The sequence below is a fragment of the Sturnus vulgaris genome, chromosome 1 (genome assembly GCF_052056855.1).
Source record: "Sturnus vulgaris isolate bStuVul1 chromosome 1, bStuVul1.hap1, whole genome shotgun sequence".
Lineage (NCBI taxonomy): Eukaryota > Metazoa > Chordata > Aves > Passeriformes > Sturnidae > Sturnus > Sturnus vulgaris.
In genome coordinates this window covers 45,904,912-45,931,681 of record NC_142243.1, presented here as the reverse complement: position 1 = coordinate 45,931,681, position 26,770 = coordinate 45,904,912, and the positions used below count along the sequence as shown (strand labels likewise).

Here is a 26,770-nt window from a genome sequence, read left to right as displayed (position 1 = left end):
AATAAAGAGCATCTGCATTCCTAGTCAATATGTGCTTAGGCAAAGTCAATTGAGTATAGGGGAAGAGTAGTGATTTTGAAGGATTAACTAAGGAGAAAGAAAACCATTAATAAAAAGATAGAATGTCAAGCATCAGCCAACAGAAAGCAGTAGAATTAGCCTTAGATTACCCACTGCAGCAGGCAATGTAAAATTTCACAATCTTATATTAACTGTAACAGATGAATTGCAAAGCAATTCAGCAGTAGCTCTTAAAATAGAGTAACATTACTTCTTTCTACAAAATTGCACCTAAATTTCTAGCAGTGATGAAACATCAAAGCTTATCCTTTTGCACCTAAAAATCTTAGTGAAAGAACTCTATTCCCATGGAAAATTTTCTTTACTGTCAACAGAGGGAGTCTGAGTAGGCTCCTCTCTCAAGAAGAGTCAGGCACCTTCACAGAGAGGACAGTCAGAAGCAAATTTCATATAAAAACAAATTTCTCCATTATCTAGAAAAAAGTAGCAAAGCAAATTAGCCTCCTGATGATTAAAACTATTCATTGTAAATAACACTGAAGTTTCCTAAAAAGAAAAATTTGCACTCAACTGAAGAGACAGTATGGAAAAAATCCATACAGATATCCCACTCTGTAGAATTAGACTTCCTGATATCAATGAAGATGCAGTATTCTGGAAGAATTCATTCTTGTATGTTCTGAAGTAATGAAACTCTACAAGTAATAGATACCACCACATCAGTAACTTCCTATTTAGACTCATAAATCTGTAGATGTTTTGGAGAATCTCAAGTAGCAGTGAAGCATTTGAACTGAAAAGTCACTTGGGAGCTGCAATCAAACATTATGCTGAAAATTATGATACCAAAATATTCACTTATCAGACTTGGATTTCCAGCATTCATTAAAAGCTTCTCAGTAAAGAACTCAGAACAACAGATAACAATCAGTGGACACGTTTCTTCTACATGGATTTTGCTTTGATGCAAAAGACACTTTGCCACCAGAAGGAAAGAAGTTTCCTATACTCTGTGTTCATTAATACACCATCAGCTGTTAAGAAATGGGTCTTTGTCTCTTCTCCCTCAGAACCTACTCCCATATCCATAGCTAACTAGTTGCTGAACTAGTATTTAAAAGCAAAAACTGATACTGACTCAGCTTCTGCTGCCTACTGAGGTGTGCAAGATTGGAATTGAAAAGCCTTTCCTGACATTTTCCATAACTGAAAAAAATCCTGACAAAAAAACCATCAGAGGAAAAGCTATGCTTTTACAAGGAAGTAAAAAGCATAGGAAAAAATACCCATTGTCCCTCTTAATCTCAAATTGAATCTTTTATTCTTTGTACTCACAGACTTCCCTAAAATTCAGTGATGTTGGTGAAAAAGGTGTAGAATAAGAAGCCCCGGGTTGGCAAAGAAGTACAGGGCAATTGAACCTGTCTGAATGAGGAAAGAATGATTTTCTCTACTACAATTTAGTGGTATTCAAGCTGTCAAAAGTGGCAGGAGAAACTAATTTATATGTTTAATATTTTTTACTTTACTCCTTGCTTTATGCCTTCTACCCTCAAAATACTATTTAGTTTAAAATAATTGTTTTTTTCCCACACATTCACATTTACTCAATCTGTAATTGCAACAGAGAAAGTTGATAACAAGTTTATTCAGGTTACATTAAACTTGAAAACAATTAAGGGCTGTTAAAATCAAAAGGAAATGTCTGCTGAAGCTTCTGTTGCCAGGATCATGGTATAGTCTGATTACATTTGGCACTTTTAAAATACATCTTTCCTCTATTTCTATTATTACTTATTTCAGGGATTATTTAAGTAGTTGTTTACTAGTCTGAGAGACATTAGGAAATTCTCTTTATATTTTATATCTTTTTTTTTAAGTCAGTCTGTACATCTCATTTGTGGCACCTGTTCATAGAGATTTTGCATGTTCCCAAGAGACACGCATTTAGAAAACAAGCATGCTCAACAACCAGGCTCTACCAGCTATCTCTCTACTCAGCTCCAAGTACACATACTACTGTGCATGGATGTCCTAGGAAACTCATCTTCCAGCCTTTCCCCACTCAAGTTACTCCTAGAGTAGCTACATGTGCTAGTTGACATCAAGGCACCAAACCACATGGCAGGAAACAGGGGAGCACTAAAAATATTCCTTAGAGAACACATTGGCAGGAATGCTGGAAAGTAACACAGCCAGGATTATTATCCCATGAGAGAGAGGGCATTTCTTTCATGTTTCTGCCCTGGGCTTAGACAGACAAGAAATTTTGCTCTAAGCAAACTATATTCCTACTAGGACACTAAGCAGTCAGGGCAAGAAAAACTATGAACTGATTGCTGCAAATGAAAACTCTATATTGCAAAACTCTGTATTTATTAGGTGTAAAAAAAATACTAAATAAGCCTATTAATAACTACAGTGTTTTTTGTGGCGTTATACTCAATAAATAATATCTCTTAAACAATAAGGTTGTTTGCTTAGTAGTGAAATTCATGTGTACTCTAAAGAAATATAATAGGGAGATTTTATTTGGCATGATTTTTCTGTGCTTAATTCCATGATGAGACAATTCATGACTGATTCAACACTGACATTGCAACAACTTTCAAATCACTAGTCTTGTCCTTCTGACATTGAAGAAGATTACAGAATTGGGTATCTCCTCCATTTTAGCATTTTTGTTTCCAGATGACTAAACACTGAAAAAAAGTAGACTAATGTATGTGTTGGATTTGTTAGTTTGGGGATTTTTAATCAGTTAACTAAGGACCATGGGCATTAGCAAATTTTTACCATAATCACATTATTACATACTTACAAACCCAGAGAACAAAAATATTTTTAGTATGTTACAGTACCTTTGTGAACTACAAGAATGGAGTTTATGGGCAAACTATCTCTATAAATTTCTTCTTCCATAAATTAGTGGTGTATAATCTTTATTCTCAATTCTATCTCAAGTTAATGATCCTGATAAACAGTATATGTATTACACAAACACACTTTCATACCTCATGCATCACAGTATTATCTTGGCACTTATTCAAGAACTTGAAAATGAACGTATTTTCTTCTTATGCCAGGCTGTGGATATGAATTCCAAGAATAAAAGGAGCAGAGGTGGATTCAGGAGTCTGAATAGAACTGAATTATGACAGTGGAGCAAGTTTAGAATTCAGAGTAGTCCTAACTCTGTGTGCACCACAATGATTAAAACTCTCCTGAGTGTTAGTGGATTTGATACACATATTTAAGCTAAATAAGACTTGAAGCATTTGCTATCTCTCTTAATGTCAGTTTACAAACCTAAGTATTTTTATAATCCAGGCCTACAATACAATACAGTGTTTATATAGCCTTCAAAAGCATCATTGCTTTCAGAAGAAAAAGGAAACGAGTCTGGTATTAAGAGCCATGTTTGAATACATTTGGAAGGAGCAGTTTGTATTCAAAGCCAGAGAACTACTCAACTGGAACAAATAATAATAAAAAACCAAAGATAGCAAAAGGAAGTACAGTTATTCTATGTAAATTCTAGAAACACTCTTTCCCTTATAGACACAACAGGAAGGAAATCTACACTTATCCAATAATCTCCCACAGACATACAAACCACTGATCAGCTTAACCTGGTGTCCAACAAAAAAGCCACCAAACCCATTCCCTAATTAAATTCTGTGTAAGATTAACATAATTTTGCTTTATTACTGTTTACCAGAAGAAACAGGATGTAGTCAAGATGAAAAATTAAAAAGAACAAATAAATAAATCTAGGGAGTAGAAAGAGAGAATTTCAAATTTAAATGACCATACCTTCTCCTTGCTTAAACTTTTCCAGGATATTGCTGCAGTTTCCAGACTCTATAGAGTTTGCTTTTATATTACCTATGCCTGTGGCACCAGAACCAAAGACACTGTATGTATCTTAGTTATGTTGGTCTGGGACAGAAATAGCATTTTTTCATTACATTGTGATTTTTATTCTTTTGTTTTCTTCCTGCTTTGTATTTAATTTTTATTTTGTCTGTACCTGTGACACAATGAACATGGCACATGATGTTCACTTTAAGTAGGTCATATTTCAGGTACATGCATTTCAGAAACATACTTATGAAGTGACAGCCTCATTTCAGCTTTATAAAACACTAACAGCATGAATACAATGTCAGTCACAGGAATTATATCTCTTCCAGCCACTGGAATTCACTGATATTGAAAGACAACTGTTCCCTTAGCCAGCAACAGTCTGATGATGCTAGGCCACAGAACAGCATCTGAAAGAGAATTTATGAGAAAGAAGTAAATGACAGCTAACAAGAATAGCAATAATAGTAATTATTATTACTCAAAATATGCTTACAATATGAGTTTTATAATAAATTTTATGTGCTAATAAATTATTATTCTTGTGAATTTACGATGGGATCTAAGTAAAAGAGAATAGATATAGATTGCAACAAGGGTGCTGAGACACTGGCACAGGTTTCCTAGAAAAGTTATGGATGCCCTATCCCTCTAACTGTTCCAGGCCTGGCTGGACAGGCCTTTGAGCAAACTGGTCTAGTTAATGACATCCCTGCTCAGGGCAGGTGTGTTGGAACTAGATGATAGTTAAATATTCCTTCCTATCCAAACTATTTTATGATTCTTTGATTTTATTCTGAGTGGTACTCACCACTCAGAATATTAAACTAAGAAGAAAAGACCAAAAAAATAGTAATTGCTCCACTGAGTATATAAATAAGAATATGGCAAAATGAATTTTGGACTAGCCTGAGCCTTGCTCTCATGGTGGCAATCTCAATAGCACCAGGCAGTAGACAGCTTGAAAAATTTACAGTCGCTCAGCACTACAGGGTCACCAGATACCCCCTGAAGCACTCTATGCACTTGCCTGGCACAAACTAAGTACCACTTCTGAAAAATCTTACTCTCATCTCTTCTAAAGTCAATTCCTACATTGCAAAGAAGAGCAATGGCACAACTTACAATTTAAAAGCTTAACTCACATCTACAAGAATACAAGGAAAGGAAACCAATTCTGCTTCTCATAAACATTATCAGATAGAAACAGTATCAGACGCTATGACTTGGAAAAAAGTATACCTCTTGCTGCTAAACATGATATCACATTTAATTTATTCCATTTTCATCATAAATTAAGAGATGGTTCAAAGACAATCAGAAATTGCTAAGTTCAGCAAAATAGGGGGCTCTTCTAAGTGACTCCTACTTCTTTCTCAAAGACAGAGGAAGTTATGCTGCACTTTGTTATTACTATTATTAAGAATATATTGAACAGCACTTTTCTTTCTGCACATCTTTCCAGGGTAATCTGCAAATAATTTATTATAGTTTTCTTCACAGTCTCACCCCAGCTCTTGCCCCAAGTCATTTCTATTTAAATACCTATACACTGATTCAAGAAATCAACTTTAAGAATACAGGCTTGAAAATTGCTATAGTTTACAAAAATAAATTCCAATTAATGGCACAGATACATTTCAGTCATCAACATGAAGGGCACAGGTTCAACTTAAATCTTCCTGATTTTCATCACTGTTAAGGAAATTATTGCCTGGAAACACAAGAGATTGCAGTGCCTTCAGAGTGTAACAAAGTGCCTTCAACCCCCTAAAGAGTGAGGGGTTTTTTCCTTCATATAGCTTATTTCAGTAGTAAACCGGTACTAAATGATTATATGAGAACTTATAGCTATTGCTTTATAAGGAGGACAGGATCCATTAAATATGTATAGATAGACACATGAATATACATACACACACATTTTCTCATAAGGTATTTCAACTATGACATATGAAATTCAAACAAAACTATTCTAGCAATGCTGAAAAATAGATGACTTGAGACTCTATGCTGCTTCAGAATGGAGCTAGACTTTCAATTTCCTTAAATGTTTAAGACTTCAAACAAACATTCCCAGTGTGCACTGACACGCTCACTACATTATCACACCACCTGTATCACACAGTGGTTCACTATCTTACAAGAAATGTAGAGGACTTAAGTTCTTTCATTGCTCCCCATCTTTAGTGAAAGTCCAGATTTGTCAGTAGGCTCTGAGACAAGGAAAATTTAGTATATACAAACTGAAGCAACTTCAACTGGAGATGGTAAGAGATGTTGGATGGTAAGATGCTTAGTAGCCAAAATGTTTATTTTGAGCTTCAGAAACCCAGAGTCAGCCATTTCCTCTAGAGTGATTTTGAACTTGGATCTGCACATGGGCCCTTCCCCTAAAGCATTCCTGATTGACATGCCACTGCATATCCTGAGATCCGCCTTTCTCCTCTACCTTCCATGTAACTGTGTGCAGAAAATTCATCCTGAATAAAAGAAGCCTTTCTCAGTGAAACATGCATCCAACTTGGATTAACATAATGAAACACTGAAATAAACCCTGTATTTCCTCCCTCAAACAACAGACTGGAATCCTGAAAACAAATGGAGCCATGATCATTGAATCACAGAATATTCTGAGGTGGAAAGGACCCACAAGGATCACTGAGTCCAACTGAAGTGAATAACCCATACACAGTTCAACCCCACACCCTTGGTGCTCTGGCCAACTGAGCTGATCAGCAAGGTTCTGCTGCTCTACCCAAGCTGTCTAGCAGCAAACAGCAGCTTTATTCTCATATGAATTCATAGCCTGAAAAGGAGTTGGATATTTTTAGATCAAAGTAATGTTTTGATGCTAAGAGAGAGGCATAAAATATCATCGAGGACTAAATTTAATAATAGTAGAGGCCAGATAGAAATTTTAGACTGTATGTGGTGGCATACAATGTGTCATTGCACTGTAAACCAAAAGGATAAAGAAAAATAATAAAAAAGAAACCAAAACCCAACTAAAAACCCCCTAAAAACCAAACCAAAAAAAGCCCATAAAAACCCAAAGAATTGTAGCACTGGATTAAGACAGTACATAAACATATTTTACATGAAGAAATTAAAACATGAACTTTGTTAGAACACAGAATCCTGGTAATAACTAAATTAAAATTTTTAAATACCCATAATAAGCCATCTTACAATTATTAGGTAGCTATATTAGTCTTTTACTTCATTTCATCCAATCTATACTCCTTGAACAGTTATTCATACTGAAAAATGTGTACAACAGATGTGAGAGAATAGAAAGATCAAAGAGGAAAACAGCTAAAATATATCTGAAAAGCTGGTAACAGAAATTTTACAAAAGCCAGGGAGAGGAGACTAGAGTATCATTAGCCATTTTCATATCCTAATGGAACATGCAAGTTTCAGTCTGTTACTAAGAGTGGGTCCATGGCAAAGAGCCCAAATGAGGTCTGAGAAAGCATAATGTACCTTTAATGATTGAAATAGCAAGAAAATTAAATCTAATCATGTTTCATTAAGCATACTTTAGCTCCCATTTTTACTAAATTATTCTATTATAATTCCCCAACTGTCTGTTGAAATAACCTTTTACAGCAATCTAATTCACCATCATAAACAAGTCTCATTTCTCACAATGAAGCCCCATGGGATTAGTGAGAGGAGATGGAAAATCTAAACCTTGCCAATCCTGCAGCCACTAAGGTAACCACTCAGGGAGACAAAGATTTTTGTTTTCCTATTTGTGGCTGAGATCATTAAGATATAATTAGAAATGTATTCATGAGTATCAGAGTGTCTGTTATGGAGATACCATTCGCCAACAAGGATCCTCTACAGTAGTTTTTAATAAGCATGGGAGCAGGCATAATCCCCACTTCACTCTCTGGAGAGTTCTGCATTAAATGGACTGCATTAGACATCCCTCTCACTCCCTGCTTTTTAATGGAATCTTATACATGCATGCAGTATTTTCTCAGACTCCATTGTTACCATCAAAACTGCTAGTCTGTTTGCTTTCAGCAATATGCTCTTGCAGTGCCATCCAGATGTGAGCCCTAAAGATAGCTACGTGCTGGGAATTTAAATCCTGCTCCAGAATTTGACACAAGGCAAGCAAATGTAGAACTTGGGAATATGCAGTAAGAAATGGTTACAGAATAACCCTTGGGTCTCTGCAGCAGTGAAAGGAGTCCTCATACATGTCCTTTCTGCTTTAGTCAAATGAATGAAATGTGCACCAAGGAGAAATATTGCGCTTTACTCCAATAGGTAAGTGAAAGAAATCTGTTTTGTAAAGACTTTGTAAAGACCTTAATTATTGCCAAACTCCATATCAAATATCTTGACAGCAACAGAAAATTAAAAGCAATGTCACCCACCAAACAGTGCTTAAGTATCTGCCACAAGGATCAATTTGGGGCCCTTAGTTAAACTGCAGAGTGTAAACTGTAAGTCATCCTATTTAGCATCATAATGTTTGAACAGGTTATTATCTTATTTGATAGTCAGGAGTTTGAAAGGAACCCAGTATATAAAATAGAACTTTGTTTCCTGTACCCATATGATCAGTAACGAAATACTTGATCAAAACATTCAATAGTCTGGAACTGAACCTTGTAATATAAACAGGGGACTCAAAAGACAAATAAGAGGAAAGAAAAAAAATATTACCAAAATTTCAGCTGTCTTTGAGATTATGCTCAATTGTAATTGCAATTAGAAAGTTACAGTGGGTAAACTAAGATTGTGTCGTGGTAGTTTAATCTTTATGCATACATATGGCTAATGAATTTACCTTAGCAAAGCAATAATTTAAAGCTTGCCTATAAAAACATTTTACAAAACAAAATATATTTAGAAACTAAGCCTTTACTACAGTTAAAAACAGAACGTAAAAAGTAGAATATTAAGATTTAAATTGTATTGCTGTGTGGAAGACTGACATTCTAAAATCTAATTATCAATACAAACTCTTCAGGAAGACATTAACACAATGAATGCATAAAGAATACACGACTGAAGTCAAACCAGACAAATTTCTAGAGAAATGATCAGAGTTCAGATGCATAATGTGGAAACCTCTGCCAGCCAGAAACCATTCCCGGACATAGAATACTCTTTTACAAACTCTATTGTGAAGCACACAATAGCTCAGTACCTTAGTCATCAGAATGCAGTTGGTCAATAAAGGTACAATCAGCAACTGCTACATTCTTTTGCCAATATTTATTTAGATGAGATTAAGAAGTGTACCTCAGCTGTTTGACAGAACAGTGATAATGTCACAATAAAATTTTGGTCACAAGATCAATAAACCTTACTCTGAAAAACATGCATCCATTATTTACTCCAATATATATTTTCCATTAAATGCATTCTCTTTGTCTTGACATTTACATTAGCAGGAACAGTAAATTAGCAATTTGCTCTTAATCAGCCTGACAAACATGAAGTGAGATTTTCCATTAATATTGCTTCTACGGCAAAATTAAATTAATTTTTAAATGTAGACATAAATCACCTTGGGTGAACATTGATGGTGATTACTTTCTGTACTGCCCATTCATGATTTCTCCCTACAACTTGACAGTTAAAGGTCATAGAGGACACACTTTGGTACTAGATTTGCAAAGTCTCATGTTAGAAATAATCTGTCTTTTTGCAGCACCTGCCTTTCACACATTTGCATGGTGGTGTTACAGCCCCTCCTCTTCCATAGGTGTCCATGTGCTCCTCAGCTCCAGCCGTGACCCAGGGAGTGGGGCGGGAGTGAGGGAATGCTGCAGCGCTGCACTCCAGCCAGCAGTTACAGACAAAAGTAGCCCTGTCAGCTTTCCCAAGCTGTTCTCCCACTCCCTCTTCAGCTGCTCACAATCAACTGTCACAGAACTCTTGGCACCAGCCACATTTCGTCTTTTTTACATCAGATGATACAGTATGAAGAACACTTATAAGGTCACAAAGACTTTGAGATTGCTAACATAAATAATCTGAGATTGTCACACACACATGTATATATATGGGCATATTTTATATGTTACATACATGCACACACACATATATATATGAATATTTCAAATTATATTGACTATGGGAAAATAACTAAATAATCAAAATAAAACGTATCCAAGACGTGGGTACTGAAAGACTTTGAGAATAGGAAAAAAGCTTAAAGAATGGGAGGTGAGATTTATCAGTTACTGATAAAAGCAGGGGAGGATGAACAACAAAAGATAAATAATTCAACTTGTTTAATCTTATTCACAGCAGAAGCAGTTACCAATCTAGAAGATTAACTACTTTAGTTGCATTGTGTAAATTAAAACGTAGGAGAAAGGCAGTAAAGGCTATGAACTTTTGGAGGAAAGTGGCGTGACAGAAATCAGATGGATTCTGAAAATGATCATGCCAGATAAATCTCTAATTTAAAAAAACCCCACAATTATCTCTTTACCCATCCCAAATCACATCTCAAATATTTTTCCCTTAAGTGGGAAAATTGTCTAATTATAATGACTGAGTGATGCTTTGACATAATAAAAACTCCGCAAAAACGTGCTACATTAAACATTGATAACTCTGAAACTTGTTCATAATGGCTAAATACGAATTCTTAAAGGACATCCAAACTTCTTTGTGAATGCTCCAAATTACCGTTAATTTTTAACTCCAAAGCCAAACAAACAAACAGCACAAACTGAAAATTAACCTCATAGCTCAGAGCTGTGTATTTTTAACTAGCTGATTTCTCTAAGAAACAACTTGCTTCAGAAAACAAGTCAATCTGTTTAAGTCATGAAAAAATTATACTGCTTTCTCATATAAAAATGGGAGTGGTAAGACAAATTTCTGAAGCTATTAACTAAAATCTCACAATACAGAAAGGTTCTCATGCATTCATTTTTAGTATATAAAGTAGAACCTGACTCAGTACAAATAGAAGGTGTATCTACCCTAACAACATATCTAAAACACTTGGCAACATAAGAAGCCCTCCATGATAGGCATACTGAACACTTTCCTCAGTCTCCAGGAATTCAGAACCCAAGGACGTTGAGCCAGAAGCAGATTTTATACACAAAATAGCTCTCCACGAATTTCCATTCCATTAATTTGTCAGGTCTATTTTTTAATTCAAGTAAACTGAGGATGCCATGGAGCAGAGCTGAACATAATCCTACAGAAAAAAGAATTTGACTTTTTGTCAATTTTTCAGATCTCAGCTGCAAGTTTTCTTTAGTTCTTATAATACAGATCTTTTGTGAGTAGAGACAGTGAGCTGCAATACTGTTCCCTATTCACCTGACTATGGCACATATAGGTAAGTATCCCACTTGTCCACCACCTTCCAGATTAAAGCATACAGAAGGATAATCTCTTTCACAGTGGCCATTCCAGACCTTTGACTATCTCCGTTTTTTTTCTTTACACTATTTGCAGTTCTATCATAAACATTTTGAGACAGGGAACCCAAAATCCACACATAGAATAACATGCACAATGTTACTCTGCCTACCATTGCAATACTTCCTCTTACAATGAGTAACATTCAGTGTGTTTTCCAGATCATGACAAAGGATTAACAGATGTTTCTATCAGACCGTGTTTTTATCTAACCACAATATCTCATTCCTGAGTGATAATGGCAACACATCTTGCATCACTGCATATGTAGAGCTGCAACCATAGACAGCAGTCTCACATTGTGCAATACACACATACAGGTTTCATATCTGCTTTGAAAAGGGGTGCAAATTAAACTGAAAGTGAGTAGTATTAGGTGTCAAAAAAACTTGAGAGGATTTTAATTACAGGAATAATCACAAGATCCTGAAGGTTATCCACAAAATTTCTATCAAAAAAAGGCTCAAATCAAGTGTGATGAAAGAATATGTGAATTCTGAACAGCTTTATGACTACAAAAAAAAAAAAACAACAAAAAAACCCCCAAAACCAACTCAACCAAATACTGTTTAAGAGGAAGAAAACCTTGCTTTACAACCTCTGCATTATGAACTTTGTAAATTCTTAAGAGTATGTTTGCTGAAAAAGTGAGAGGTAGAGAACATAAGCACCAATTATGTTTCTATCCAAACCTTAGGGATGTCTGCGGTGGTGGTCAGTCCAGACCTCTCATTCTTGCTGCTGTTAGTGAAATCCATCACTAAGGAATATAAGCTCAATACCCTTCTGCCTTAAATTCCCAAGACTGACAGACTGATCTGTCATCTAAAATGAAATTCCTGATAAAATGTTCAGTGAGCATGGGAAAAGGTTATAAACTCTTCCTTCAGGTTGGACTGAGGGAACAGTTATTTCTGAGAGGAATTATTCCTGATAGAAGGGGCTAGACAGAACAAAGTACTATAAAATGAAGTGTGGCTGGTGTCAGGGGTCAGTCTGACCCCAGCTGCCACAGACGCCCCAGATAGCGAGGTCCCATAAGGGACAGCCTGTCCAGGAGGTCCAGACAGTCTCAGCCGCAGGGTACCAGCACAAGCAAGGCGTGGGCTTCAGGCGATCAGCTCTTTTAGTGATTTCAGCTCTTAGTGATTTCAGCTCAGCTCACAAGGTACTCTGGTTGACTGAGGGACAAGAGACGGGAAGAGCTGTGTGGTGGTTCCACAGAATCCTTTATTAGCAGCTTCTGCAAAGGGGGTCCAGCGACAACTTCATTCCACTGAACTGGGCAGAAGCAGGGGTTTTTATAGGGAAGGTATGGCTTGACAGAAGGGCCAATCATTTGGGGCCGAGGAAATATGACCAGTAGTCTTACAAGGAGATAAAATGGGGTCCCGAGGTGGGAAAAGGGTCTCTTAGCCCAGTCACCATTACTAAGAAATTCTTATCTTAGGCAATAGCTCACCAGGGAGGCCTTGTGGAGGGCTTTGCTCCCTCCACAATGAAGGACTGAACAATTTTTATTAAAGTTTTCTATCATTATAAAGTGACAAATAAAAGAAAAATTATTTCCCTATCAGGGCAAAAAAATCATGTATTTTCCATACCTGAAGAAGTTTGGGGATTTTTTACACATGATTCTTCACTTAAATACTATAAAAGTCTTCTTGCTACGTATTTCAAATATTCTAGAAATTTTAACTGTCCTAAAGCTCATAGAGTTAAAAAAAAAAGGTTTTAGTTAACATTTAACTAACTTGTTTTCCAAGAAATAAAATCTAATAACATCAGCTTTACCTGTTATGTGGAAAGCTGAAGTTAGCATGTTCCCTTAGAGGTCAGAGCTGCACTGTTTGTAAGTAAAAATATAATCATTAGGAACAATTTTCCACAATAATATTCAAACTGTTCAATCTCAAAATAAAAAAAAAAATGTTTAGAACACTGCTACAAACCACAAGACTCATACTTCAGGTAACCTTTTATAAATGTCCGAGTGTATTGAGAGACAAAAGAAGTTGGCAGAAACACTGAGTGACTTTACACACCCATCTATTCAACCGTAACCTAGAGTCTGTCTTGGATTTGGTTCATAAAACACCACCCTCCCTCATGCAGTATAAAATATAGATAGCTCAGCTAAAGAAGAATTGGGAGTGGAGCCAAGCCAGCTGAATAAGCATTGCCACTTCAGTCCATCCACTTTGCTTACTTAAAGGTCAAAGAACACAAGTTATTAGGAAGCAGGAAAAAGATGAAGAGCTCAAAAACCCAAACTCACCTGAAAGACTAGTGACTTGGATCCTAGTCTAGAGGAGTTAATGTATTTAAGTACACATAGAGCTCAGTGTATAGTGGCTACCATGCTAGGAAATAACCTGTAGGGTAATTTTTGTTCAGTTGATTGATTTTTCGGAACATGGACTGGACTGAGACAATCAAATCACAGAATAATATATGGTTGAAGGTGCCTCTGGAGCTCTCCAGTCTAGCTGGCTGCTTGGCTCAGGCTGCATATAGTCTCCAAGCATGAAGAGGTTATAACTTCCCTCACCTCTCATTCCAGTGTTTGACCCACCCCACAGAAAAAAGTTTCTTTCTATATCAAGCTGGAATTTCCCATTTTCCAGCTTGTATTCATCCTGTTGTCCCCATATTGTACACTATTGAGTCAAGTCTGGCTTCATATTCTCTGTACTGTCCCATGAGGCAGCCACAGGCAGGAAAAAGATCTCCCCAAGATTTCTTTGCAAAGGTTGTATGAAACTTGTTCTCTCATTCTCTCCATGCTTGCCATGTGCTCCAGACTCCCTGATCATCAGGGTGGGCTTCTTCAAGATGTCAAAGTTTCAGGGTAAGCACTATTATATCTTTTACAATATATTTTAATCTTTTCTCTGAACACAGTATTTGAAAACTATGTATTCCAAACAAGTTTAGCCTTCCAAGAAAAACAAACTTTAAAGAGTTGTTCAGAATAACCACTATTACAGCATTTGTAACTGGAGGTGTTTAAGGGAAATGCCAACTACCAGCATCCAGCAATGTCCAAAGGACAACAGGCAATCCTCTAAATACAGCACAAACCTAGTGGATTTTGAGCAACAGCCAAGGGCCAATAACAGCACACAATAACAAGCAGATGCTTTACTCTTTATAGGTGTAGAGACCTTTAAAACAACTGTTGTGTTGGATCTTAAATCATCCCTGAAGGGATCATTCCATACTTCATACCATAACTCTGGATAAATATTAGAGTTATAGTTTCTCATTAATTGCTTTGAACAGAGCTTAAACTGCATCATCACTATGCATCCCTCCTGCATCCTCTTTGTTCCAATCAACAGAAGATGAAAAAAGATCAGAGACCCCAGCTAGGCTCTAGGTCACTTTGGAGCAACACTGTGAAATGTACTTGTGATGGTCCAAGCAATGAAGTGAAAAATACATGGATCTGCCAAGAAAGGAACAACAGTGATCATTACTTTGTAACAGCTTTTTCTTTGAAATTGGGAATATATTTTCTTTCAAAAGATAACTTGTAAGATATTATACCATAATACACAAAATAACTGTCCACTCTGGACTACTGCAGAAACATTCATGAAAAAGCCAGCCTTCACAAAACCAGTATGTTTGCTTGCTTATTGAAGACCAGTAATATATAACATGAAGAGTGAGATCAAAGAAATGCAAAACAGTCACATCATAAAACTCAGAAATGTGTTCTAGTATCAGCAGTAACCATGGTCACAATTTTTGCAAAGTACAGATACCTATGCACATGCACTTCATTACCTGTTTGTGATTTTCTTACCCAATATGTTATAGCTAGCTTTAAAATCTTGCTATAGTCTTTTAGATTCATATGTATTGCTTGTACAATTTTCAACTTTATGGCAGGATAAATAAATAACTACGAGCAAGCATGTAAGAATATTGTTTATATATGAATTTTCTTACTCATATCCCTTAGTACTGCACAGAAAATAGGGAAAAAAGTAGCTGGGTAGCATACACACCAAAATATTAGTGTCTGGCATTAGAAAGCAATTCCTTTAAGATGCAAATGGCTGAATTGTCTTCCCATACAAGAACATAATGTTGTCACAAATGCTGTGGACTCAATTTTTCTCTCGGAAGTGATACTTCAGGTGATTTAGCAAATAATTTTATTTCCTTCCTCTAACAGGAGCACTGGTTCAAAGTAATTTTCTAGATACAAAAGAGAGTGATAGAAGGATATGCTTTAGCAATACTTCTCCTTTTTTTAAAACCCATTTTATTACGCAGAATATAAATTTATACTATTAAAATTATTTAAGAGATGGCTCTGCTTCCTCTCACTTCTTTCTCCACCAGCAATCCTACTGGGGATAGATCTACTCAGACATACAGTTATAAAACAGGTTGCCCATATTTACTTAGTGCTTCTCATAACAAAATCTGAATACCTTCTAAATATTAATTAATTCATCTTCCCTGCATTCTTGTGATGTACATTTATAGTTTAGACATTACCTTACCATAAAAAATCATTAAAGAATTTTGTTTGAATAAGGTCCATCTGGGACCTTTAACAGGCTTAGTTTCAGAATGAGAACCAGTTTTCCCAGAGTAAAGGTGCTCACTGGACACCCAAAGGACAGAAGCACAACAAGCATATGGTGAAAAACAGGTCTTACACTATTTTCACAGGGTCAAGATCAGAAGCAGGAATAGGGAGCAGTTCTCCCAATTTTCTCACTAGTCTGTCAACAAGCCCATTCTTCATCCCACAAACCATACACTTCAAGTTTTCAGTTTTTTCATTAACCTGTTCTAAAATATTTGTAACAAATACACATTTAACTACTTCAAAAAGAAAGTTGAATTAAAGACAGCTAAAATTATTTGACTCAAGCAACTGTACAAGAAAGGCTGAAAATCAGCTATTAATACTATTCAAAAAAACCAATATCAAAACCCTAGTAGCAATAATTTTCTCAATGTGATGGATGGAAAGTAAATAATAGCTCTATTTAAAGCTGGCAGCTGTTAGCTCAGAGTTAGACATCTTCATGAATTGCTGCCACACACTGATTGCAGCACAGACAACTCTGAAGCTCTGTGGTTGTAACAAATGGGCTGAAAGTCTACCATACATCAATGACATTGAAAAAGAAAAATGTTTCTTCCATCATTTGCAAGAAAATGCCTCTGCAAAGGGAACTTTTTTTGTCCTTATCACTGGGGTACAAAGGACTGTTGACCAGCGCTATGGATAGGGACCTGGGGTCCTGGTTGATGGCAAGTTGAATATGAGTCAGCAGTGCCTGGGCAGCCAGAAGGCCAAACATGTCCCGGGGGTCTTCAGGCATAGCATCACCAGCTGTGCAACGGACAGAATTGTCCTGCTCTGCTCTGCACTGGGGGTGGCCTCCCCTCAAGTGAGGGCAGGTTTGGGCACTACAATGTAAGAGGACATCAAACTATTTGAATGTGTCCAGAGAAGGGTGAATAAGATGGTGCAAGGTCTTGAGAGCAAGACCTACAGGGAGCAGATGAGGTCCCTTAGCTTGTTCAGCTTGGAGGAGAAAAGGCTGAGGGGAGACCTCATCACAGTCTATGACTTCCTCAAGTGAGGTGGCAGAGGCGAGAGGCTGATCTCTCTCTCTGGTCACCATAAATAAGACATGAGGAAATGGAATGGAGCTGTATCAGAGGAAGTTCAGATTGGACATAAGGAAAAGATTTGTCACTGAGAGGGTGGCTGGGCACTGGAAGAGGCTCCCCAGGGAAGTAGTTGCACCACATCTGACAGAGTTCAAGGAGCATCTGGACAACACTCTTAGTTAAATGACTAAGGTAGTTCTGGAGGAAGCAGGAGTTGGACACTACGTGCCTTATTAATCCCTTCCAAATGCAGCCAGTATGTGGTTCTGGGATTGCTTTATCCATACGCAAAACCACTGCACATCACATGATAACATCTGGGGAAAGAAATCAAATGTCATGGGTTGTTGTTATTAATCACAATCAGAAATTGCTTTTATACCAAGCATTTTGGCTTCTAATAGTTTTGTTGTCATCTCTAAAGGACACAATCGTTGCACATGAATAACTGTTAAGAATCCATTCCATGTACAGTGTTAATAATTTGTGAGATCAGTTGACTGTAACAGATTAACAACCCAATTCAGCACTAATCAAACATTTATATGTATAAACACTTCCTCAGAAACTCCTGACTAAAAGATCACTAAAACAAAAGAAAAGAATCTGTTTCTGAAAATAAAACTTTCTATCAGCAGGATTTTTCTTCCTGCTAAAAAATTCTCAGGAGAGCTCAACTTAGACATGTTTATTTCCAGGAGTACAAATTTAGATGTGCAGGCTTATCCCTTTTAAATATACACTATTTTCAAGACAGTAATTCAAAAGAGATAAGTAGTCTCAGGAATCTTGTCCTTAAATTGAAAGTGCTTAAGCAAGTTAACAGGGTAATGAAAAATCCTAACATTCCTACCAGAGAAGCCATATTTTATTCCTGGAAAATTGGAAATTAACATACTGCCTTTTACCATGTCTTCTTTGTTCTATAGAAACACTCCTATCAATTAGATTTTGCGTTAAAAAGAGAATAAATATAATACCTTACTGAATGTTGACACAAGACTTCAATGCTTTGGTAAGAAATTTGTCAGTTTGGAAAGGATTGAAACCATTCTCACTGGTGTTCTACTCACAGGAAATTTTACACTTTAATTATATTTATCTTCTTTAAATGATATCTTGTAATTTTTTCTCATTCCAAATGCATAAATTCTAAGATACTCCAACGCTTTTTCACTAGTTTCTCCTAAACCCATCTTTGGATATTAAATGTCTTCCAAAATTAGTAATTATTTTGCTTTATAAACTACCCATTAAAATAGGGTTTTGGCATTTTCATTTCCAGAAATCCTCACAGATTACATTCCTAATCTGTCACAGCCATTTTTAATATGCTGCCACCGCATACAATTTGACTATTAAATATAATAGATTTGAGGAAATGTGCATACTTCAGAGAAAGACAAAAAATTAGAGATATTCATTATTGATACTTTAAATTTCTAACTAGAACTAATGTCTGTCCTGTAGAAGCCATAAAAATCACTCCTAGAATCTAATTTCAGATACCTTATAAATGCAGGTTTTCCCTAACAGCAGTAATGAACTGGTGAAGAACACCAAAAAGAGCCATTGCATTGAACGCTTTTGTAAGAGGATTGAAAATACAGAGAGGAACAGGAATACCACACACAAAGTATTAAAATAAATAGTATTTCCTGTTCTTTAAAAGACATGTAAACCAAGCATTCCCAGATACCTTTGTGTTGGTTTTTCTACTGGAGAGCTGATTCTAAATTGAGGATTGATATGCCTACAGACTAGAGCAAGATATCCAGAGCAATCAGTCAGCTTCAATCTCCTCATGCAAGCACAGAGCTGAAAGCTTTAAGTCAAAGCTCAATTACAGCATAGAAGACCAAGGGCCCCTTCACACTAAATGCTAGAGCTTTTATTATTTGCCAAATTTACTATCCTAATTTTCTCCAGCAGATCAGTTCTGCAGCATAAACTTGTACTTTACAGAATCTAAGAGAAAGAGTCTCCTAAACTTTTGTTTCAAGTACTCATCTTGGATGGCTTGTGAGTACTTGCAAGACGTAGAAACATTCTTCCCATCCCTTCAGTCAACAAGATGTGCACCATGCTGAACTAGGAGGTTCTTTCTTTAACAGACGAAAGTAAACTAATGCTTCAAACGCTGCAATAACATCTGATCCATGTTCCTTTATACTTATCATCCATGTGGCTGCTAGACAGCAAAATACTTCTACATCTTCCTTCAAATGATATATGACTGTAACCTCTCACTAGAAAATAGAAACTAAGCAGAAGAGGAATGATGAGGCTGTTCTTTTCCCTCTCCAGTGTTCTTTTTCTCCATTTTTATAGTATTTTCACAGGTAAGACTGGCCAAAAAACAACTATTATTTTTTAAATCATTCGAAGTGGATAGCTTTACTTTAACTGAATCACAAGGAGTAGCATCCCTGACCATAACCATTTCCTGTGGTTTTTTCCTCCCATTAAAATTCAAAATTAAATACAGAATCCAACCATTGCTTCCACTTGGATGCTATGCAACTTCATTTTCACAACTTTTTTTTTTTTTTTTAATTGCAGGGCTTTGGTTAAATTATTTTCAATTTAAAAAGAGGAATTTAGCTATACTAAAGAAATCTAGTTATACCTGGCTATGTATCCTCTACTTAGACAAAATTTCCACAAAATTGTTAGCTTTCTTGAAAGGAAGTTGTTACACAAGAATGCTGGTGTGGCTTGTTTCTTCTTTTAAAGTGTATGTTTATCTATTTTTATGTAACTATTACAATTTTTATTTTAATTATGCTTAGTTCATATTCTCTCCCTTAGTGATAAAGGTAATATTGAACTCTATTTTCAACTGAAATTACAACAAAGTGAGCAAAGCACACCTTCAAAAAGGGCCACTGACTGCCATTATAACAATGATTTTGAAGCATTTTTTGAGTGCTCAAGCAAAGGCTGACTGCAGTCTATCAAAAACACAACTAGTATACGATCCTGTAATTTAAGATGTCCAATATAGTCATCCCAAAATACACAGGGACAGTATAAAATTTCAAATTCATACATAACTAGGAAAAATAAACAAAAATATATGAACAAGACTGCAAAGGGAAATCTATCTTGTATTTTCATACTAAGAGCTTTCCACTGTATTTGAAGAAAAATAATTTAAAATATATAACTTTAATTTTAATTACTTCACAAATGTAAACAGAAGAAGAGGACTTGTTTGTGTTAAGAGTAGAATGACAGTATAAATAAAACAACCACTGTATTTGAATCTTTAAAGTAGACTGTGCAGTTTAGACATGAAGACACTATCTACTATTGATCATACATAATAATAAGATATCATTTTTAAACACAGTAATATTCAATCTTACTATAAAGTAATTTTTATTGAAAGAATATGCCTTTGACTTTAACTGGCTGTTAAGATACAGAAATTTGCAAAAAAAAATTTACAGAAAAAACTGATGTCTGTGATAATATGCTGTTGCAACTAAAAGCTACTCCAGAAACTTTAATAGGATAACCACAGAATTGACTACTGGGCTTTAAAAGCACGGAGCTCCTAATCACAAGCATCATTAACTTTAGTTTTAAAACTTAGTAGCAGAAAAATAGAATTTCACCAACTACACAGAATTTTTTTCTATACAATAGATTACATTCAGTAAATGAACACGAGGTAATATTTATGATGTTATCCTTTTAAAAGTAAGATAACACAGAAAATAACATCTATGTCAACTTCATTGCTTTCTACTCAGCAAAATCTTGGTAGCAACCTAAAATACAAATAGCCATAATTTACAAAAATGGCAGTAAAACATTTCCAAATCCTTTATCAGCCTCATTCCAGCATTATAACACAATAATGAAAGTCAATATTTTGTATATCATAAACTGATATTGAAGGAAGATGAAATAGGTTTGACATTCAAAATATATTAGTGTCCTAGGGTGATGTTACGGTGTTTGTATCTCCAATCGTGTGTTCTGATTATGTTTGGTATTATGTCCTGTGCTTCCAGGACTGACTCTGAAAGTGAAGCTTTGTTTTGTCTTGTTATCCCCCATGGTCTATGTTTAGGAGAGGTTTTAGCTCTGCTTGCCTGCTTGCTTGCTTCTGCCTCTTTTTCTTTCCTTCGCTTTGCCCTTGCTTTTGCTTATTAGTTAGTTCAGCTAGGCAGTCCAACTTTTTCCCTGGACTGTTTTTTTTTTCCACCCCGTCCCCTCCCTCTCCTGGATACCATCTGAACCTGTTCTGGACAGGGACCTGGGAAACCCCAAGAAACACCGGGAGTCTACTTCTGTCACCTGCAGCAGTCATTCCCCAGTGCCAGAGACTGATTACTGGGCGACCACTCGCCGGAGAGACTGAGTTTGTCATCCCTTCAGAACGGTGAAAGAGTTTTTTTGTCAGCTGGTGTTGTTTTTTTCCCTGTGCTGGGGAGTGTTTTGCTTGTTAAATAAACAGGGCTTTTTTCCCCACTCTTCTCTGAGGAAATTCTTCCTGAACCCGGTGGGGGGGGGGGGGGGGGGGAGTCGTGGGGTTTGCTGTCTGGGGGCTCCTTCTGGAGGTTTTCCCCCAAATTTGCCCTAAACCAGGACAATTAGAAACAGAATACTAAGTAATCAGCAGTAAAAGTCAGCAAGAAAGTAAAACATGAAATATATCCCACAGTAACTTTTCTTGCTACAACCCCTTCTTCATCAACAGCAGCATTTCATATTTATACCTTACATCAACCCAACCTGTGGCATTATTTACATAATCATGGAATTTGGCTCATTATATTCAATCTTGCTACCAAGGGGAGTTTGCACCTTTTAATTTTTTCACACAATGATGTCAGCTTTCCTTCTGCTTTTCAATCCCTTAATGTCCCTTACAATCCCTTTACGAGAAAATACTCGTAAATTGTCAATATATCTCCATTTTTCCGCAGATACACATTGCTACCTTTTCACTGACTCCATTAGACATTATTGCAAGATCACTGTCTACTCATATTGCTGTCATACCTTCATATTGTTTCATAGGACTACTTACAATCTACATAACTGCTAGCACCAGGATCTGAGATCTGATGAAATTAATTTGCATTCAGGTAAACCATGAAATTCACCTCTGAAGTTCTGTAATGAAGAACTGTATTCAGGTTTTTCACATACTCACAAACGACATTATTAATGTGCATTTCCTAAATGCAACTGAGTGTTGAGAGATGAATGGGTGCAGAGGGTTTCCAGGGGAAATGGAACACTATTTAAAGCCTTTCTCTAATTAGCTCAGTGACTAAACCCTAGTTCAGGTGAATATAAATTATGGCTATTCTCTTAGAACAACTTTTTAGGTAGACAGTAAGATTTTTTTCACTGATCCAGTTCTTTTTGCTTGGTGACCGTAACATTTACTAAATTGCAGTAATAATTGACATAAAGCGAAACTTTTCATATTCTTTGACTGAATTTAGAGATCTAACTGGTCCAGAGAGATTATAGAGGATAAAAATACTTGCCAAATCTCAGTGTTACTGCTTAGACCACAACACTGCATAGTGTGCAGTATAAGAGGTAGTATAACTCTACACTGATGAGCAGTGAAAAGCAGCCATATTAAAACTTATTTCTTGTGAACTGCTCAGTATCTGCAAGCCATCATGTCCTTGCTACTGTGCTAGCTAGATTAAAGCTAGTACATTCAATCCCACTTGGATTGTAGCACAGCCTAGAAACAAAGACTGCTCCTGGAAATGCTTTTCAATTTTGAGCCCACAGTATTTCCTGTCAGAGTCTAACAGCGTCAATGTCCCATCAGCTGCATTGCAGGAAATAACATGAACTATATTTAATGATACACAGAAAACACATATTGGATATTAAGCCTAGAAATAAACATAGAAATTATTAAGTACTAATAATAAACCATGGACTAGACAGTAATAGCTCTATATTAAATTACTGACAGTATAAAAGAGAATATTGACTCTGAAGAACAATTCAATAGTTTAGGGGCTGCTAAAGGTCTAGGTATAATATCACAGAGCTCAACATTATTACTCTGTGCTGATCCTTGAAACTGATAAAAGTATATACCTAGACAAAGACTAGTTTATGGAGAATAATTGGAATCAAATTACATGCCACTCCCTTCACCCATATGACTGAAAATTATTTCAGAAACCTGTAATGAAGAGGTTTGTTAATCTGTCCTGTTCAATACATTCTGTTCGAAAGAAGAACAGCCTAATGATGAATCCTTCCAGTCTGATTTAGTCCTGGCTCCTGAGTTTTCCCAAATGCCTAATATTCCTTTGCTGAATTCAGTTTTCTGTAGGGAAAACAGAGGAACAGGTTGCCACTCTCCTTTGCTGTTTCTGGTGTTACATCTCAAATCCCTTGATCCAAACAAGACCACAGCTCACAGCCGCTGTACTGTTAAAGCTCAAATGCTGTATATGGCAACTGAAGCAATTACAGGTGTCCTCTCTTAACAAAGTATGTTGAAAGGGGATTTTTTTCCTCTCTAAAAGCTACACGATTTTTCCCCAACTCCAGCCATAAACTCAAAGACAGTCACAGGGGTTCAAGAGAGCTATGAAACCTGGAGAGATCACTAGCCATGCAGACAATTTTGAGCTAAACTGCTTTACTCCCTAAGAAAACACTGAACTATTTCTAGAACTCATGAGGTCGAACTGCACGTGTGGAGGTCAGGAGGGAGCATTTATGACTGACTACAACTTGTCAGACTGACTACAACTTAAATGATATGACATAAACACATTTTAAATTCCATGACTGCAGATACATTATAAAAAAAATTTCAGTACCTGGGAATATTTTGAGAGATCATGTTCAAATACTCATAGCTATAGACCAAAATATATATTATGTATATATATATTATATATATATATATATATATATATATATATATATATAAATTTCAAGATTCTAGCACCTGAAGACATTTAAAATATTAACTAAATATTTAAGGATATTAATATGAAACATTTGACTTCCATATTTTACTGAGTTCTTTTATTACTACCTAAAATTAGTATTCATCCTGGGTCAAAACTATTTATAAACTACAGTAAAATGTATGGTTTTATTCTCAATACTTATCACAAAAAGAGATTTGTACATATAGGTACACAAAATATCATAAAGCCTGTGTTCTGTATGCTGCTGGAAAAGTCTATCATCACTAATAAGGTTACTTTAATAAAAAACGGCTTATCTGGGTCTGCAGTATTAAATAGATTCAAAATGATAGGCAGTAAAATAAATCACTGCAAAGGAAGAGCAAAGATTAAAATACTGAAACTTAAGAAATTAATATCAAAGTTGATTCAGAATCCCATTTATGAACCTCATCTACTCTGAATAAGACTGAATTTCAAGAATGATACAAAAGCAAGTATGCAATCTGCCTGCACTACATAAATTATGTGTATTTACTTAAAATGCATATTTAGTATTCATCAGGAGCATGCTTACAAGACAGGACACTTACCTGATACAACTTCATGAATGTAAAAATTAAAAAATTAAACAAGAGACTGGAATTTGATAATGAGAAGGTTAATGGATAGCACAGTACCCAGCTTCCAAACTAGCCTAAAGATCTTTCTTCTTCATTTACATATTTGCTTTGCAACATTTCAGAGAAACAAAACCAACAGTTTTCATGACCTTTATAAGTGGCAGATTCTATTTAGAGATGAGAGTTCCACATGTAACTACCCCAATATCATATCCTTGATACTTTATATTGAAAGAAATTCTAAAAGCAAATACTGGGATTTGAGACTACCATGCCAACAATATCAAATCTGTAGCTGATGCTATTAAATAAAATGCAGCTTCCTCAGCATTTCTTGTATGGACTAGGCAAATATATAGTTCTAATCAAGAATCCAGCTCATTAAATCTATTTTTCAGGGGATTTTTTGATTCAAGACAAAAAAAAGTACTTATCTTGAAGAAACTTCTTATACAGGTGGACTAGTTGGCGAGAACCTTCTAAATATCTCCTTACTCTAGATTTGTTTTGTTAGACTGTTCCACTTGATTTCACCAAAATCTTATTATTTTATCAACATTGCTAATGAAACTTACTAGTTAACCATGATTTGAGAGATAGGATATCTATCTATCCAAATATGTATCTATATTAAAAATTAATCTTACCAAGATGACTTGGAAAAGAACTGGAAAAAGATGTATTTCTTCCATGAAGCTGTAAAAACATATTTTAAGATTTATTTTAAAACAGTGGAAGTGAATTCTTATTTAACACATTAAACTCACAAGAGGAACAGAGTAGTAGAATAGCTGTTGCCAAAATCCATGAGCCAGAACCTTAGCCTTTGACTAGTTCTCAACAAAAATTACCTCCATTTCAGATGTTAAACAGAAACAGCAGTGTTATACTGCTTTAGAAATTACTTCTAGGTCTGCTTCACTGATGCAATTAAAGTGGATAGAACAGTAATTAATTTAGCATTTTTAATAGCAGTAATTAATAACATAGCATAACTATAGCACTATACATACTATGAAACAGAGTGCACCATTAACTGTTTGAATTAATAGACTCAGCACATATAATGAAATTATAAATATGCTGTGCTTTTTTAAAGAATGCCATGTTATTAACTTCTTGGGTTTAACATATTTATATATGATACTTTTGTCAGACACTTGAAAATGCTGAGCAGTAGTGGCCCAAAAGAAGTCACCTATATTCTCCTGCATTTCAAAATCAGATAAAACCCAGCATATATATAATTAAAGAAAGAATATTCTCAAAAATCAGTAATTACTTTACATTAATGAAGTGTTTTCTATACTTAGAGCACAGAACATTGTATTAGTAAAGCATGTGTCTCACACACTATGATGACACGTGAGTCATGTGATTACATGCTTTTTACTGTATTATATTGTCTAATTGGAAGAACGATTGTCACTTTTTCTTACACACTATACTAAATGCCTATTCACCAAACACTGCAGAGAACACCCAACTGTGTGCTTCAAAAATTTTTTCTTGTGTCGCCACAATGTCACTTAAATTCTCCATAAACAACTGGTAGGTTTAGCTTTGTGACACAGAAAAGATAAGACTACTTTAAGAAGCCCATGTAATAAATGCAGATCTCAAACACAGAGAGGACATCTGGGATCTCAGGGTACAACACTGCAAAATTGTCTTGCCAGTAGTATGTCAGTTAAAAGTACCAAGTTACATTACACAGCTTACTGTGAATAAATAGGAGTTATATTTGACTAAAATAAGTATCTAATTTCATGTGAAGCTTTATTGTGTAAAACTCTATACTGGCTTCTGGTAAAACGATAATCAGATTAATTCTGTTTGGTAAACTATTTGTTAAAAAGAACTCATATATACCTAAAATCATATAGTTCCATGTAAGAGTTTTTATTCATGTGCAATAAGGTAAGAGAAGAAAGTGTTATTTTTAAGGATAGTATAGACTAAAATACTAGACTATAAACTGAAGCAGCTAAAAGGAATTTCACATTCTCCTCTATGAGCTTAATGAATATTATCAGAGGGGGCTAGAACAGACATCCAAAGTTTATAAAATAAATGCTTCATTTAGATTAATGTCACATGTAAGAGCCCTGGTTGTTCATATTTGCTGGAATCACGTCTTGTAAAGGAACTATAATAAGGAATGAAAGTCATGCTAAGAGAACATCAGTATCTATGAATAATCAGAATTACTTCTAAGTAATGCAGATATATGCATTATATATGAATAATGGCTTA

General features: G+C 35.6%; 1 protein-coding gene across 25 annotated transcripts in view; it reads right to left on the bottom strand.

Annotated features, from left to right (window-relative positions):
• The window catches only part of ULK4 (unc-51 like kinase 4), a 227,023-nt gene that overhangs the window by 93,127 nt on the left and 107,126 nt on the right, over positions 1–26,770 (bottom strand). For 21 of the 25 annotated variants that reach the window (XR_015803985.1, XM_088165595.1, XM_088165616.1 and 18 more), the window contains one exon: positions 25,162–25,210. The exons of the other annotated variants lie outside the window; for them this stretch is intronic. Coding sequence is in view for 20 of the 21 variants with exons in the window: in XM_088165595.1 (XP_088021721.1) it covers positions 25,162–25,210 (49 nt within the window). In the remaining variant the exon portion in view is untranslated. The remainder of the gene's footprint in view (positions 1–25,161; positions 25,211–26,770) is intronic. 25 annotated transcript variants of the gene reach the window in all.